This window comes from Rhinatrema bivittatum, chromosome 2 (genome assembly GCF_901001135.1).
Source record: "Rhinatrema bivittatum chromosome 2, aRhiBiv1.1, whole genome shotgun sequence".
Taxonomy (NCBI): Eukaryota; Metazoa; Chordata; class Amphibia; order Gymnophiona; family Rhinatrematidae; genus Rhinatrema; species Rhinatrema bivittatum.
Window position 1 is genome coordinate 189,271,914 of NC_042616.1, and position 18,454 is coordinate 189,290,367.

The 18,454-nt window shown below is 41.8% G+C and overlaps 1 protein-coding gene across 3 annotated transcripts in view; it reads right to left on the minus strand.

The window, feature by feature from the left end:
- Positions 1 to 2,069: 2,069 nt before the first annotated feature.
- THSD7A (thrombospondin type 1 domain containing 7A) overlaps positions 2,070 to 18,454 on the minus strand; it is an 862,000-nt gene continuing 845,615 nt past the window's right edge. For 2 of the 3 annotated variants that reach the window (XM_029588974.1, XM_029588973.1), the window contains 2 exons: positions 12,990 to 13,077; positions 2,070 to 8,963 (listed from right to left, as the gene is read on the minus strand). In XM_029588974.1, coding sequence (XP_029444834.1) covers positions 8,879 to 8,963; positions 12,990 to 13,077 — 173 coding nt within the window. In that variant the 3' untranslated portion in view covers positions 2,070 to 8,878. The remainder of the gene's footprint in view (positions 8,964 to 12,989; positions 13,078 to 18,454) is intronic. The other variant, XM_029588975.1, reaches the window with a different exon arrangement.

Consider the following 18,454-nt stretch of genomic DNA (forward strand, 5'->3'; position numbering starts at 1 on the left):
GTGACAATCTTGAGAGAAGTCAGAGCTTGATTGTTCCTTTAGTAAAATAAAGCAGCGTGGTTATCATTTTAATACACTTGCTGGAAAGGTAGGAGTAGAGATCAACAAATAAGTTGTTGGTGATGCTATTTTATTGGACTCTCTTAATACATTTGGGAGTAGCTTTTGGAGGGTTTTTTTTCTTTTGCCTGGAGCTGATGAAGGGAGCATAGATCTTGAGAGCCAGTCTCATTGCTACTAAGTCCAATAAAAAGTTATCACTGGAACTTCTTTGTTGAATTTTATTACAACGTAAGAACTTTGCGTTATTGTTTTCAACAAAGATTTCATCAGTGAGCCTCCACAATAAGAGCACAAAAGTTCAAAACTGAGACAGAATGATTTCAATGAAACTGATTTAGGGATTATGTTTAATGCTGACAGTGTGCCATTTATGCACAAACAAATCCATATGAAAGTGGGGAAACCCTGTTCACATGCCATTGACAATGTTCCCTCTAATTTCTTCCAGGGTGAGTACCTTATTGTTGGGCATATAATTTTAGCAAGTGAGCAGTGGACAGAGGTACAAAGGGGGTACTGCCACCACTTACTGCTTCTACCGCCCCACCACTAGGAAGGAACCCAAGCTCTGTTGCTCTCCTTCATTCGCTTCAAAGCGTCTCTCTCTTCCATTTTCATAACCGCCTCTTCTGACTCCTCTCCACCTTTCTCACTTCTTTTAGTTTTCACCTACCCAGATACTCTCTTTTCCTCTCCCCTACCCTTTCTGTCTCCCTTCCCTTCCACCCCCTTCCCCTGTTCCTCCATCCCCACTTCTCATCCATATGATCTCTGGAGCCACCTTCAGAGCACTTCAGCTGGCACGGAATGCGTTGGCTGAAAGGCTAATGTTGGTGTGAGCGAACATATCACACCCCTTCTTCAGTCACTCCACGGGCTTCCCATACAATGGCAAGCTCAATATAAGGTGACATCCCTAATATACAAGCAGTACTTTGCCGTGGGTCTCTGCCATTTTGTAGCTTCACATTACATCTGTACATACATGAAGATCAGTAAACCATAATCCACTTGAAATTCCTTCACTGCAATGCACTCATTTGGTCTGTGTGCATTATCCTCTGTGCAAATAAAATAAAATAAAAAACAAACAGCTGAAAGTGTTCCTTTTCACACAGGCATTTGCCACCTGTGTCTAATTTAACCTTTGCCTCCCTGTCTCTGGGCTGCTCATCCTGGGGGTATTTCCTGCAGGTTTCATTATTGCCTAGTATGTTTATATTATGTCTTTTAGTTATGTGAGTTTTATTGTTCCCCACCTTGAATAATGGATAAAGCAGGAAAAAATCATTTTCAAATCAATCAATCAATCAATAAAACAATGGTTACTTTTCCATTCTTACCCCTTGCCACTAGCAACAATCAATGTTCCTCTCCCTCCTACATCTCCCTTCAGGCTGCTGTTTCCTCCATCCCCAGTCTTTGCCTTCCTTCTCTATCCCCAGCATCCACCCTTCTACCATCTTCTCCCACATCCCCAGCATCTGCTCCCCTGCCTCCTTCTCTCTCATCCCCAGCATCCACCCTTCTACCATCTTTTCCTGCATCCCCAGCATCTTCTCCCCTGCCTCCTTCTCTATCCCCAGCATCCACCCTTCTACCATCTTCCCTGCATCCCCAGCATCTGCTCCCCTGCCTCCTTCTCTCTCTGTCCCCACTCAGCATCCACCCTTCTACCATCTTCTCCCACATCCCCAGCATCTGCTCCCCTGCCTCCTTCTCTCATCCCCAGCATCCACCCTTCTACGATCTTCTCCCACATCCCCAGCATCTGCTCCCCTGCCTCCTTCTCTCTCTGTCCCCACTCAGCATCCACCCTTCTACCATCTTCTCCCACATCCCCAGCATCTGCTCCCCTGCCTCCTTCTTTCTCTGTCCCCACTCAGCATCCACCCTTCTACCATCTTCTCCCACATCCCCAGCATCTGCTCACCTGCCTCCTTCTCTCTCATCCCCAGCATCCACCCTTCTACGATCTTCTCCCACATCCCCAGCATCTGCTCCCCTGCCTCCTTCTCTATCCCCAGCATCCACCCTTCTACCATTTTCTCCTGCATCCCCAGCATCTGCTCCCCTGTCTCCTTTTCTCTCATCCCCAGCATCCACCTTTCTACTTTTTTCTCAGATAGATAGACACGGCTTAATGGGGAAAAGCCAGCATGGATTTAGCAAAGGAACGTCAGATATTACTAATCTATTACAATTCTTATAAGTTATAAATAAGCAGGTGGATAAGAGTGAGCCATTCAATATGGAATATCTGGATTTTTCAGCAGGTATTTGATAAAATCCCTCATGAAAGACTGCTTAGTAAAATAAAAAGCTATGAAATAGGAGGCCATATCCGATTGTGAACTGGTAAAATAGGATTGTATGCTCAGTTTTCTCAGTGGGAAGAGGCAGAAAAGAGAGTATTCAAGGGCTCTGTATTGGGACCAGTGTGTTTAACAAATTTATTAATGGTCTGGTCAGTGTGCAATATCAGTCAAAAAAGCAAATAGAATGTTAGGAATTATTTGGAAAGAAATAGAGAATAAACCTGAAAGTTTAGCATACATAGAGCACAGTGGTGCATAGACACCACCAGCTTTAAAAATGGGTGTGCTGCACACCACCAACTCGAGACACTGTCACCTCCAGCAATTCCTTCCTTTCTGCATGCCCATGTGCTCCACTGCAGGCATCAGTTACTAATACAATTGATTTCTGCAGACACTCTGAACTACTTCCCCCAGCCTGACAACATCTAAGGCCAGCTCAATATTGTGCAAATTGGTACAATATAGGAGGCATTTCAGGCAGGCCCTCGTTGATGACATCAGGCTGGGGGAGGCAGCTCAGAGTCGGTAACCAAGAGTGGGAGTAGAGCTTTACTCTGCCCATGAGCAGTGCCATTTGGCACCTTTTCTGCCACTCGCGATGCGTATCTGGAGCCAAGCGGAAGCGGGCACAGGCACAAAGGCTGCATTATCTACCAACCCCCATTTCCTCCCTTCTTCATCCCCCACCCCCCACACCATCCTGTGTCCTGGAAGCTCAGGGCTGGGGGCTGAGTTCCAATCGCTGGGATCAGAAGGGGTTCTGGTAGGCTCACCTTTGGCAGAATGGGGAAGTAATCCCAGGCTCTCTGTCCAGAAGTGGCAGCTGCTCCCAGGTCTGCCACACTCTGCCTTATTCCTGGGGCCAGAGGAGGATCTAAGCACAGGGAAAGTTCAGAAGGGAAGTAGGAATGAGGGACCACAGAGTCTGAGGCTGGACTCCCGTCAGTCTACAGGAGAGAAGGAGGAAGGTTGGGGCAGGAGTTGTTTTTTTTTAATTGATATATTTTAATGTTTTATCTTGTAATTGTAAATTGCTTTGTTCTGCTATATCTTTTTAAAGAGAGAGTGACCGGAACTGCACAAAATACCCCCCACATTTTTATACAAAGACCTTTTGAAAGGGAAAAGGAGTGACTGCTGAAGTTGGTAATCCACCAGAAAATGTATTACTGCCATGGGACTGAAAAACTAATTTTGAGGTCCTTCAAAGGAATTATATCAGACTCTCTCCCAGGCTTAAACTCTCATTGTTGAACTCTTTCCTGCACACTAGGCCATAAATTGTTAATATAACTATCTATTTATATTTTTTACATAGTTTTTATTTTAAAGCTAGTGTGAAGTTAAAATAATTTTAGAATCAGAAGTAAGCCATACTTAGGCTTTGCAGAGTTCAGATCTCTGGGTCTTGATGTCTATAACCAGTCTTATACAAATCCAGACATCCATCTTCTGGGCTCTCCTTCTGCTCCACCCTCTAGGATCTACTCTCTCCCTCTCTCCTGTGGCTCCTGCTCCACCCTCTAGGCTCTCCTTCCTGCCTCCCCCCCTGCTCCATCCTCTGGTATCTCCTCCATCCTCTCTCCCTCCTTCTGATCCATCCTCTGGGAACTCTTTTCACCTGCCCTCTTGTGGCTCCTGCTCCTACCGCTAGGCTCTCCTTTCTGCCTCACTCACTTCTTCCACCCTGGTTCCTGCTCCATTCTCTGGATTATCCTCCTTTTTCTCTCTTTCCTTCCCTCCTTTTTTCCCTTCTGCTCAATCCTCTAGGTTCTCTTTTTTACTCTCCCTTCCTTCTTTCTTCACTCCTACTGCTCCTGCTCCATCCTCTGCCTCTCTCTTTTTTGCTCTCTCTCCCTCCTCCTTTACTTTAATTTTAGTTTAGTTTAATAAACTCTATTGATTATATTGCCTTTTTTTCCAGTTAGTGAAGACTTGGGCTGTGGAATTTTTCTTGGAATATGTGCTCAAGGCTAGTGGCATAGCTGAGTTAAACCAAAGTCTGGATAAGTTTTTGGAATGAAGGCCTGTAAAAATGTATCAGCCAGATAGACCTGGGCATCTCTACTTAAAACTTCTGAGAGTGAGCAATAGGGAATGAGTTTTACGATTAGGATCTGCTGGGTTCTTCCAGGTGTCAGGTAAACCTGGACTGGCCTATGTCGTAGACTAGATGTTGGGCTCCATGGAGCATGATCTGTCTTATGTTCTTCCTTCCCCTGCCTCTGGTGCCCTGCTGCTTCCCTCACTTCCTTGCCTCTGGCTCCCTGCCTCTGGCTCCCTGCCTCTTTTCTCCTCCCTCTTCTTCTTTCCCCAGTATGTGCTCCCTGCTTCTTCCACTCCTCCCCCAGCATCCAATTCCCTCCTTCCAACTCTCTGCTGCACCTGCTTTCTCCTCCCAACCTCTGTATCTGCTACTGTCTCAATTTATTTATTTATTTGGTGTACTACCCCTTTACATTTCAGACTCAGGGCATCAGGGGAGAAGGAAGCAGAGGGAGCCATCCAGGGTAGGAGCCTAGCCTGTTCCAACATTATTTTTAGGCCCATAGTCCCAATCAGCTATTTGAAAAGGGGGGAACTGCTGCAAAGCAAGGCCCCGCCGTGCTGCAATCGATGACTGTACCACTCCTGTGAGTGGGTTCAGAACCTGCTGGCTGATCCGCCATGCATGCTGACCTCATGCATGGCAAGATCAGTCTACAGGAAATGCCTGCTTGCAAGTTTTGAACCTTCTCGCTGGGCCAGCTTGGAGTGGCAGCAACAGTGGCATGAGCTCCTGGTTCTCCTGCTACCTGGGTCAGGTTCTGCTTGGCTGTGCATGCATGCACCTTAGAGGGAACATTGGCTCATCTGCATTAAGTGAATGATGTTTCCGGGTAATATACACATAATTGCAAGAGGAAACATTTTATGCAGATAAAAGAGAAAGAAATATACAAAGTTCAAATAAAATACATGAAATAATTTACAAAATAATATTAACAAAAATAAGTAAACATGTACATAACATTAACAAATAACAGTAAAATGCTGCCTCCTTATTCTCCAAAATAAATATTCAAATAAATAAAGTTAGGCAAATAAACTCTTACCTTTTTGTGAGCACAATTAACAGAAATGATAAGAAAACACACACGTTTTATTATCAGTATATTTTACATTGATTTTACATAGTGATGTTTCATTATTGTGGCATTATCAAATGGCTTTTTGCCATATTTTGGTAGTTATTAGGGAATTTATATAGTTGATAAATAAATGGGGACTAGAAAACACAGGTAAAAGCAGAAATGGGAATAGAAATAAAATAGAAAAATACAAGTTATACTATCACCAACACCCACAACGATGCTATTTAATGCTTCGCTTAATCAAGTAGAGGTTTTGGATCACAGGAAACTTTCCATCCCATAGCTACTTGGAGGAAGGGTGGCCTAGCACTCAGAGCAATGGGTTGAAAACTAGGGAAGCCAGGGTCTGAATCCTGCATCTCCCTCCTAATATGCATTGTGATGTTGGGCAGGTCACTTTATCTTCCATTGCCTTAGGTATCTACTTGGACTATAACCTCTTTTGGGCAGGGACTTATTGTACCTGAATACTTAATATCTTTGTACACTGCTCTGTACATATTAGTATTGCCTCTTTTTAACCCTTGCCTTTTCTGAAACCCTCACATTATTTTTCTGAAATTTAGTTTTTGTTTCAAAGTGGTGCTTGCTTAAAGGTCACAAAGCAGACTTGTTCTTTGTTACTTAACAGAATCCATGTTTGCAGGAATAATTTTGACCAACACACTCTCCCTATTTATAGATCCTTGCTTAACAGGATGAGTTTGATTGTGCTAAGTTAAGAAAAACACCCTGCAGAACACAGTTGAGTCATTTAATAAAAATCAGAGACATTAAACAATTGGAACTGGGGACCAATGAAGCAAGTCAGCTGAGTTCAGCACTTGCATTGCACTCATTTCTCATACCGTGGAGGTTGTTATTTATTGGTGTCGTAAAACTTTAGAAGAATTTGAAGTGTGTTTATATAGTTTTCTGCCTTAACCAACTTCACTTCTCTGGAGGTTTACAGAGAGGAAATTACGAGATGCGTCTTCTACATATGAAAAAAAAAAAAGTAAGTGATGAGAGGCTACCTCTGCTGAAAGTTGACAGTTAAGGCCATAACAGCATTGTGAGGATGGTTGCAGGTGCTCTAAAGAGCTTGCATAAGTACCTGTGTTCACTTTCATTTTAACAGCTATAGTAAAGAAATACCTATGCTACTAGGTGAATTCTGCCACTGTATTTTATATGAATTTGGGCAAAATATATTTTAGACATTTGAAGTGAATACAATGGATTGAATTGATATCATCCAACTTAAATTGTCTCTCTCTCTTTTTTTTTTTAGATGTTTCTGAAAAAATGAAGAGGTGTAGGATACTTGATTTTTGATGATCCTGAGTTCAACAATCTTGATTTGCATTATTCTTCTGAAAACATCACTGGAAAAAATATCCACTTCACAATGAATGTTTCCCTGTCGCATTAAAACTATCATTTCAGACATGGTTGCAAAACTGAACATCTCAGTGATAAATAGTTCTACTGCTGTTGTAGGCTCTTCAAAGTCTACTGTTAATTTAACAGAAATTTAGGAAAGTGCTTTAAAAAAACCAAGAAAAATAGTGGATGTACCAAACTACAAAATGGACAGGAGAATCTTAACGTTATACAAGATTGGTTTTGCTTATTAAGAAAAAACCTGAGAAGTAGAACCCAATACTGCACGAAAAGATTATTTTCTTAGAGGCTGCCTACTAAAGAATATCACATTTAGAGGAATGCTAAGATGCTGCAAAGACAATGGTATTCTATGACTGAGGATATTTCAGAGCTGTTGTAGCCCAAGGACAGCAATACAATCATTTATGATTATTCTTATTGTAAATTCAATTTCTATTTGTTATTGGTTAGCAATGGTAGGGATATCTTGTACCCTCTTTCAGTGTAAACCAATGCAAGAAAATGATCCAAAATGAATTAGATACTGAAAGGAGGAGTATAACATTATATTATTGGCTGACTATCTCATGACTGGTAGTGGAAGCTCTTTGATAACCTGGCTCATTAACTAGATTGCAATTGGCTAACTTCATTAATTAAACCTTGGTACTGCTCCAGCCACTTAAAAGCTGAGACATTTAGCACACTTATGATACCTCTTCCCAGAATATGGAAAATGATACATGACCTCATTTTCCTTCAGCTGGATGGATGATGAGAATATTTCCTCTGATGAGTAGGTATAGTGTTCCACACAAGATGAGGGGCAACTACTTACAATTTTATATCAAAGATAAATATCAAAAAAGTCTAGTCATAAACCCCTTTAATATACAATTAGAAACCACCTAGAGAGCTACATTTTATAAGTTAATAGGGTAACAGACTAGACACTTATATACTGCCGCAGTATAGACTACAGAAACCATATTCTATATTTACATATATCAGCTGATTTTGTTCTGTCAGTCCCAAAGGAATTCCACTCAGCCTAGAATTTAAGAACTTACTTGTAATTGTCTACATGACACTTCTAGCACAAGACACATCACCCTTTATGAAAAGAGGCAGTTTCTATGGCAATACTAGTTAAGTGCATATCATGCGGCACTAATATAGTGCAAAAAGTTGCCTCACATGTACCAAAAAGATGCAGGCAACAGTTGGAGAGTTCAAGAATGTAGAAACAATACTATAACATTTACAAATAGATACTGATTTTCCAGTGTACTGTAATCACTTTAAAATACGGAATCTGAGCATACTTGCTAGTATACAATACGTGGCATAGATACTTTTGGAGTGAAATGAGAACCGAAGCCCTGAAAATTAAAATGTTGACATCAAAAGGCAGGTGAACAAAAGCTATCATTAGCAATTCAGGTGCTGCTCAGAAGGCTAATCTTGATTAAGAGCTGACATCTTCAACTAAGTACTAAATGCTTTTAAAGAAGTACGGTTTATAATTCTGACAGATTACATATGATTGAACTGAGTATATAGGTTCCGAATGAATACAAAGAGTTGTAGAGAACTTGGTATTAACTCTTCATGCTAATTGGTTATACTGGGTTAATACTGTCATTGGATAAATCTGGCATGAGGCCTGTTCACAGGTACATTTCTGGTAAATCAAGTTTTCAGAGATATGGACAAATTTGCAATTTGCAAGTTTCAGAAAGACCATATAAAAAACACCTGTTGTAGTTTATGTTAAAGAAAAACTGCTAAAATGTTCGGTGATGATGGTCAACAATGGGTAGAAATGCCTTGAGTGGCTCAATAGCACTGTGAAGTTTGTTCTTTTTATTTTATTGGCAATATTTCAAGATGTCAAAAGCCATTGTTCTTTTAGACACCTTGCAGTTTGAGAATACGAAGTTTTTAAAGAAATAAAATGGAATCCAATTGTTGCAACATAGATTTTCGGTTTTACATATCTGCATCTCCATCGTAAGCCAAGGTTAGTGGTTTCAGTCGATTGTTCTGCCTTCTTGGAGGCTTCTTTGGCTTTTTACTGCAATATAAAAAAAAAAAAAAATCAACATTAACAAAAAGTTTCAGTCATTCTGGGGGTACATTTCGAAAGGATTTACAGACATAAACCCCAGTTTTATGGGCATAAATGTCTCTTCAAAAATTACCTTGGGGGGGGGGGGAGAGGTTTGTGTGCATAAAAGTACGCAAAAAAAACAAAACGATTTCACACGCATTACAAAGAAGCACTCTGGGGTGAGAGCTGTGGCAGGGATGTCATTTACGCACATTTGATTTTTGTGATTTGGTTGCTAATCCTAGCTGGTATGAAGAGCAGTTATTAAGTGAATATGTTTTCTATTTTATTTGTAGTGTATGGTATGTCTAAAGAATTATGTTTTTTTTTTTAAATTGTAAATTGCCTACGGTTTCGAACATTTGGCGATCCATAAATTTTAATAAAGTGTAAACTTTAGAAAGTATGGGGTAGATTTTAAAACCCTGGCGCGCGTAAATCCCGGGGTTTACGCGCGTGGCCGGGCCTTACGCACGTCGGGCCAATTTTCAAATGGCCCGGCCACGCGCGTAAACCCCGGGACGGGTGTAAGTCCCGGGGCTTGAAAAAGGCATGGTCCGGGGGCGGGGAGGTCCGGGGGCAGGGTTTGGCGGTCCGGGGCGGGGAAGGGTGGGGCTAGAGGCGCCCAGCACAGCGGCAATTCGCTGCTGTACCGGGGGAGTTGCGCGCCGGCAGGATGCTGGCGCACGCAACTTGCTCCTGCTCCTTGGAAGCAGCAAAAGGCAAAATAGAAAAATTAGGGCTAGTTAGGATAGGGATAGGGGGAGGGCAGGGGAAGGGGAAGGGAGGTTAGGCTAGGGGTTAGGGAAGTTCCCTCCCAGTCCGCTCCTTAATTGGAATGGACTGGGAGGGAACTGGGGAAGGCCCGGATGCGTCGCTGCACGTAATTGCAAACATAGACCCCTCCTTGTGCGCGCTGACCCGGCATTTTATAACATGCACATGGACGCGTGCGCGTTAAGTTTAGAAAATCGACCCCATGTGTGTAGATGTACACGAATAATGTTACAGCTGCCCGTGAGCCACTGTAACTTTGCGTGTGTATGTTGACACTGGTTCTGGTCACACTCACAAATTTATGTACATAAATTGGCTTTGAAAATGCTGGTTAAAGTCTGCAGGTGAAAAGTACCCACAGACTTTCACCTATTCGGGTTGTTTAAAAATCTCCCCCCCCCCCCAAGTCTTCCAGGTCCAGAAAAAGGTTTCAAATGAAAGAAACTGTACCCCATTCTCAGCAATGCTTACAGCAGTAAACTATCCGTCGAGGAGAAAAATGCAGCAAATTCGTCTGCGCTTTGATTTAACATAAACTGTGAAATTAATCCTCTAAACTATGGAAACCTTCAGGAGCTCGAAACAAATGTGTGAGATTTCTGTTCTATAATTAAGCTAAAAGGCTTCCATCCATTAGGGAGGCATGGAGGAGCAGGTGGCCCACTCCTGGATGAGTACTACTTCCCTTGTTAAAACCGCAGAAGCAGGAAGTGAATACAATGAATTCAGTATGCAAAGCTCACTGTGCTGCAGTTCCATCATGCTTCTCTTTATTGTCCCATATCTAATTGTATTGTTTTTCTACATACAAGAGTAATTATTGAACTAATATTTTTTTCTGGGTTGAGTGGACAGGACGTGTTTTGGCATATCCTGTACCTCCTGATCTGTGGAGTGCACGTTTGTATATTTTTGCTGTTCTGCTTTGTTGAAAAGTAGTTTTACAAATCTAATCTTTTTCTCCTCTATGTTCCTTTATAGTTAATAGATTAAGCATTTATTTTCCCAAGTGTTTTTTAATAACTTAGAAGAATTTACATATAATATTTTTCAAATAAAATATTTTATCCTCTAAATGGCTACCCGACAATATTCATTGCCATATGCAGCTAAATTCTAGCCACATAATGGGCTGGATTTTCAAAAGGTTACGTGCGCCGGGCCTATTTTCAAAAGGCCCGGCAACGCGCGTAAAGCTCCGGGATGCATCTAAGTTCCGGGGCTTTACTAAAGGGGCGGGGTGTGGGCGGGGCACGGGCGGGGCCAGAGGCTTCCAACACAGCGGCCATTTGCCGCTGTACTGGGGATCGTGCGTCGGCAGTTGGCCGGCTCGCGCAACTTACTTTAGCCCCAGGGCTGAAGTAAGTTTTAAAACTTGTAACAGGGGAAGGCAGTGAAAGGTGCACTAGTAGCAGGATAGCACGCGCACATGTACGTACATGTGTGCCCGCGTGCTGGTTTGAAAATCTACCCCAATGAGTTCTATAGTTAGAATTTAGCCGCTTAAGTTGGGGGCATTGCAGGGTGGGCGGGAGGCGTTTCTGGGAGGATCAGAGTTAGCCCCATAAGTTATATGCAGCTAACTCTGGTTGGGCAGTAGGACTATCCTAAAGTTAACTGGTTAGACATAACAGCTAACTTTAAGACAGCAGGGTATGTTTATCTGACTAACTAGCTGAGCCACACAGTGGCTGAAATTGGACCCCATGATTTCTTTTTCAATATTGTTAGTAGGACTGGAGAATTTATCATTTCATTCTATTAACTGTGGCTTTTTTTTTAGCTCCTCTCTTTCCAATTCATTTTCACTATAATGGGATCTCATTAAAACATTCCTCATCATCAGTATCCAATAAGCATGTTATAGGGTGAAAATCTGTTCTCTATCTAAGGGGGGGACAGTAATAGAATTCCCCCAAATCCTCTCGATTCTTATTGGGGCAATTTTCAAAAGTGCCCAGAAAAGTCTGCAGATACTCTTCCCCATGAACTGTGCAGTAATGCTTAAAGAGAAAGTACACACACACTTTCCCTTTGAAAATTCCTTTTTCTGCAGATACCTTTTCCCTGAAAAACAACGCCGGCATGTTTTAAAAATGCAAAGCTATGTGTCTTGTTGCCTCCTCCAACCTAACTCTGCCCCTGATCCTACCTACTTTCCCCCCAGGTATAAGTACACGCTTTGGTGATCCCCGTGCTGTACTTTTATCCATGTGTAGGCTGGGCAATTTTCAGGCGGCCTACTTATCTGAATAAATGGCTTTTGAACATTTTCCTCCCCAGGCATGTATTTCTTTATTTCAAATCTGTTACATTCTGATGATTGCAGTGCCAAACCATACTAAGCGAATTACAGCTTTAAAACATTTACAATCTTCTGACAAATGCTACAAAACAGACCTATCAAGAGAATAAGGGCCTTGGAATTCTACAGGACATCAATTGCCATGCACTTGAATACTGTGGTGCTCTCTATTTACAGTGGGCTCTCAAATTTAAATAAAGCCGAGGCTTAAGCCTCCAACAAACAGATTATTCCTTTGGTTATGCATGTGGTACTGCAAAGTCACGGTGGATCCTATTTGATTATGAAATGTGTGCACACTTGGGAAATAAATCAGGGATTACTGATTTGGGAATGTATTTATCTGTTGTGAAAATGATGTCTAATATCTATACATTTGGCATTAGTCCCCTTTGCCACTGGATGTCGCTGTTGCTTGCAAGCAGTGCATCTTCATGTACAACGGTTCTGCTGTGAACATTTCACTTATCACCCATAGAAATCAGTGAAAAGCAGCTGCAGTTCCCTCCAGGCCAAAAGAGATGCTAGGCCAATAAACTATAAAGGTGAGCATGCTTCCTATATTTCAGTCAGTGCACCGGATGAATCTGACAGTGTTCTGAGCCTAAACACAATCTTACATTTTTATGCTATCCTAAAATGGCTCTTGGATTATTCTGGTTGTTATGTATATGGAACCAAATGCTGACACACTTCATAAAACTTCACATTTTTCTATCATTAGGTTCTATATCTCACTCAGACATGTACTGGTGTCTTCCATCATCCTCTTCTGGGGTCTCAGTTTTGACACTTGGTGTTGAATTGTGCCAATACATTGCATATATTTAATAAGGCTGCCCTATAATCAAGTCTTCTGTTCCTTCAAAAGACCATCAATTTGGCTATGAATTATCAGAATAACTCACCAGGCTAGATAGATCATAGAGACAATAAAGATGAGCAAAACAAAGGCGCCTGCAGCTACACCATAAACCCAAGTCTTCAGCCTCCCATCTAAAAAGAATGAATGTTAGTCATTAGCTTATTAAATTAGTCATGGCTGCATGGAAATGTTTTTAATGTAAATTAATATTGACATTCTTATCCATGAAAATAAATGCAGGTAGTGTTAAATCCTACTTTGGCATTATTAGAAAATTAAGCCCTCCCTTTCATATCCATGAGTTAATTGTCATGAATTATCAATCCTATTAGTTGCAATTTATGGCAGTCTTTTTGTCTTGCCCTTCTTTTGATGTACATTATTATGGATCAGGCATTTCAGTTCCAGAGCGCAGTCTAAGTGAGGCTGTGGCTGCCACTGGAAGTGATTTGTTAATAGAACAACACTGTAGATAGATGAATTTTAATGAAGTTAATACAAATGTACATTCTAACATCATAAACCAACTGAACTGTTAAAATACAGTTAGGGGAACAGATGTGCTCTGACCTATTCCCTGTAGAATCAAAAACAAAGAGAAATTCAGAGTTCATTATGATAACATTAACTATTATCTTTCAGGGCTATTTCCTTTAAGCTCATTTCTGTACCTTTCTTTTTCACAGCAAATGGGTTGTTTCTTTTTTTGTATTATAAGCAGTAAAATATAATGGGGGCAGTTTTCAAAAGTATCTAGCAAGCGAGGCTGGTGCAAGGGTATTAGGTGCCCTAGGCCAAACTTCTGCCTTGTGCCCTCCTCCCAGTTCAGGCCCTGGCTCCAACCCCGACCTCATTCACTCAAACAGGCCCCCTCTCTTACATACACTCAGGGCTCTTATCTCATTCACACATGCACCCATACACAAGCTCCCTCCCTTTCTCTCACTAACATCATTGCTCTCTTGTATACTCACAATCCCTCTCAAACACACACACACACACACACACACACACACACACAAACAGAGGTGCCGCTTGTGGCCCACCGAGTCTTTACTCCTCTCGACCGTGAGTGGGATAGGCTCTGCTTGCGGGCCCACATGGCTGCTCTTTGCTGCTCCCTAATGGCTGATACCCTAGGCAACTGCCTTGTTGGCCTATTGGGGCACGCCGGCCCTGCTAGCAAGGTACCTATAACAATGTATTATATCTGAGGTAAAATCTTTAGTAGCAGAGAGGGAGGGTTGTAAGAGGAAACAGGAAGTGAGAAGGTGTAAGGAGATAGAGAGGAGGTGAAAGATAGGGAAGTAAGAGAAAGAAAAACAGACTGGATTCCAAGAGAGGATGAATGTCAGTAAGGAAGACGGGGCTAGTTAGGAAATGAAAGTCAGAGGAATAAAAATGAGGGCTGGGGAGGCAGGGAATAAAAAGAGTGGAAATGGGGGCCTAGAGAGTGGATGAAAGACACAGGTAGTAATAGGAGACCGGGCTAGGAGAAACAGGGAGAATGGGAGGACTGGAGATGGAGTGAGAATGGGAAATGGAAAGTTGGTAGGTAGGTGAGAAGTGAAAATATGGAGCCAAAAAATTAGAGGGTGGGAGAAGCAAAAAACGAGAGGTAAAATCAGGTTATGAATGGATTGAGAGGTACAGAAGAGAGAAATGGAGAAAAGGGTGAATGGAATATCTCAATGTCAGATACAGATGTAGAGAAGGAAGGGAAAAAGATAAGAGGAGAGAAGAAATGAAAAATGGATAGGAAATCCTGGATAAGAAAATAACTTAGGAGAAGACAAATACAAAGAAAATGGAAAAGAGACACGGACCAAGCCAATTATCAGAAGAAAATTGTTCAGGCAACAAACAGAAATTGAAAATAATATTTTTTTAGAGATAAGACTATATCAGCTTTGAGAAATGTGCATCTTTTTGATTTTAGTATTTTGCAACATGCAGGACAAAATTTATTTTTGTTTTTCTTTCTCAAGTACTGCACTGTCCTCACAAACAGTATGGCTTCTTGGGATTTCCATTTCAATTTATTGTCTGCATGTTTCTGATTTAAATTTGTGGCCCTTTATTCTATATTACGTGAGGGTCTGTGCATATTCTGTTTGTATGACCAAGATGAGGAATTCTACTAGTGTGAATTTCCTTTGAAGGGAGCTGTAGCAATTCAGTTTGTTTTGTTTCTCAAATATGAGGTGTATTGGTGTTCTAGGACCCAGTGCAATATCTAAAATGCTACTTTTTCAAAGGCACAGTTGTTGATGTTTTAGTCCTGGGCGTTAGAGCTGTTGTGGTATGATAGGTTTGCTGTTTAGATTATTTCTTTTTTGCAGAGTTTTGTGTTCCTTCACAAAATGCCTGTCAGTGGACGGTGCTTGTATTGTTGTTACTGAAATAACAACAGAATTTGAATATTTTTTGTATGATGAGTTGTTGGGGGAAATTCTGTGGATGCAGAGTGTGCTGCAGAACTGGAGATGCTGGATTTATATTGTGATTCTATCTCTTCCTGTATAGACTTCAAACTTCACTCCCATAATCCACATAGAAGAATTAATTGAATGAGGCTATCAAATCATTTTAATGGTAGTTTTATTGAGAGGTAACAACTGGCTGGGTTTCTAAAAACAGCACAATAATACCTTGGGACTGTCTCATTGTGTCTTTTAGAGTCAATTTAAAGACAGAGGGCCATTCTATGGGGGTGGGGGTGATATATGGAAATATCACTTGGTTTGCCTGCCTCCATACGTAGCTTGCCCCCTTGTTACCTCCCCAAATACTTTTATCTAAAGATACCACTGTCGATCACAGGAGCTGTACAGCTTCAAGTGATCTATCAATAATTGGTGTGATGTTATCTATGGATCAATAGTGCCTCTAAGATTAAGGCTAAATCCATAACCCAAGAAGTTAATAAGAGCACTCAGTAGATTCACTGCTAGTCTACTACTACTATTACTGCTACTACTCAGTGGCATACCTGAAGTATTTGGCACCAAGGGTGGATTCTTCCTTTGGTACCACCTAAGGTTCACTTCTTCGTCCAACCACCAGTGATCTCCAGTTCCCCTCCCCTCTCCCTCAAACAGGTTCTCTCTCTCTCTTGCAAAACCTCTCACATACCCCTGCACACAGGCTCTCTCCATTTGTCTCTCCCTCACACATACACACCCCTTCACACAGGCTTCCTCTCTCACACACAAACACACACCCTCACTCCCATACAAACACACACACACACACACACACAGGCTTCCAATCTCTAACTCACATACATACATACATTCACACACTCCTTCCTTCTCCATCACATAGGTTCACATGTGGTCATTCTGGCCCTCTTCCTCTTCAGCTGCCTGTAGCTATCCAGCTGCTCTCTTCACTGTCTTCCATCACTTACGGCCCGGCAGCCTCCCTCTTCTTCTTCCATGAGTGCAATCGCCTCCTCTTCTTCAAGTGCGAGCGGGATGGGCTCCGCTCACGGACAACGACCCTAACCTCTCGATGGAAACCCCCCTTCCTGGCTGGCACCTCGGGTGGACTGCACCCCACCACCCCCTCCTCTGCAGTATGCCACTGCTTCTACTAATACTACTTAACATTTCTATAGCACTAATCAATGTATTCAGCACTGTACAAACAACAACAACACACAAGAGACATTCCCTGCTTGATAATTTATTGTTCTACTTTTGTAAATTAATTTGGAAACCACTTTGATAAAGGGAAAGGTGATGTATCAAAACTTTGAATAAGTAAACTGATGCAGAGGTTCTCATCAAGGGCTGCAGCCGGGTCTAGTTTTCGGGATATCCACAATGAATATTCATCAGATATACGTGGGTATGTATGGCCCAAGAACAAGGCTAATTTGCATAGCTTGCTTACCTGGAACCCATTTGTGGCAATAGCAGAGAACCCCTCTGTTAATACATATCTTCTATTTGAGGGTGAATTTTTCATCGCCATTTGTTCACATTAAATATGGGCTTATGCATGCACGTGGCATGTTATTCAATTGCCGGATGACTGTGCACATAAAAGTATGCAGGCAGTCTGATTTTACACATACTATTACATGCACAAGAAAAAAGGTATTTGGAGGGTGGAGTTGGAGTGGAGTTTGAATTTATGCACATATTGAGGGAGATTTTAAAAGCCCGACATGCACATCAATTAGGGGATGTGCGCACAAGTTGGGCTCCTGCGCGCCCACCTCATTTTAAAAGCCAAACAGATGCGCACATATCTCCTGCTGTGTGCACATCTCAAACGTTTTCAAATAGGGGTGGGGTAGGGGCAAGGACTGGGCGGAAAATGGGCAAGAGGTGAGAGCATAAATACTTATGCGCCTGGGTGCACGCTCAAATCCCCTGCCGCTTAAATTTACTTCTGCTATGGAGGACGTGTAAATTTAAAAAGAAAAAGAAAATACCATTTCTCAGGGGTTTAAAGGATTTGGGGTAACTGTGGGGGGAGTGGGGGAGGTTGGAGGGTCTAACTGTTAACTGGATGAACTGGTGAATGAACTGGTGAAACTGGCAATGGCGTAGATGCGCACCCATTTTAAAATTCCCCAACTTATGGGGTAGAAAAAATTGAGCAAACGTGTATGTGGTCAGGCTATTTTATAACTTGCACGCATATACGCGTGCAAGTGATAAAATGGACACATATCTGCATGTACTCCGACACACATGCACCAAAGTGCACCCGCCCGCCAGTTTGAAAATTACCAGCCCTATGTGCAGGTGTAACTTTGTGCGGGTGAGTTTGTGCATGTACTTAGGCACAATTTTCAAAGCAAACTTAAGATTATAAGATCACCATGAAAACTGGTATAAGTTATGCTCTTAGCTGCCGCATATGTTGCTCGCAATGTTACAGAATTGAACACTGGCCTAGGTATATGCTAATGATGTGATCACGGATGCGTGCTTACTGAGGGTCCAAAACTTAAAAGACGTGTTCAGTGAATGATCAGAAGGCAATGATCAATACGGAGGCAATGTTCAAACTGTCCAACTTTGGAACAAAGCCCACGGGGAGTTTTTGCCTGCGGACCTTGCATCAATTCTCAGAGTGCAATTACATAAAATATTTTCACTTTGAAACTTGCTGTGGGTGCAAAGCACTTGCTTTTTCTAAGAGTATTTGTTTTCATGGAAAACAACACATGCAGATTGTAAAATGAAGTTTAAGCACATTATTTTCCTTCCCTGAGCTTGCCACATCCCTGGGAACACCTCCTCTATGTATGGCTAAAAATACATATGTGTACAAAGTGTGTATGTATAGCAGCACTGAAGGAGAACAAGTCGCAGGTAGCTAATTTATGCATGTAAATCACTCTTTACCCATGTAAATCACTTTTAAAATTATCCCCCAAATGGTTATGGAATACCTAAAATGTACTGCATATAGAACCACTCTCAAACAGATATATCTCTCGTCTAGTATCAAAGAGGAGCATACAATTAATCGTATTTATAATTA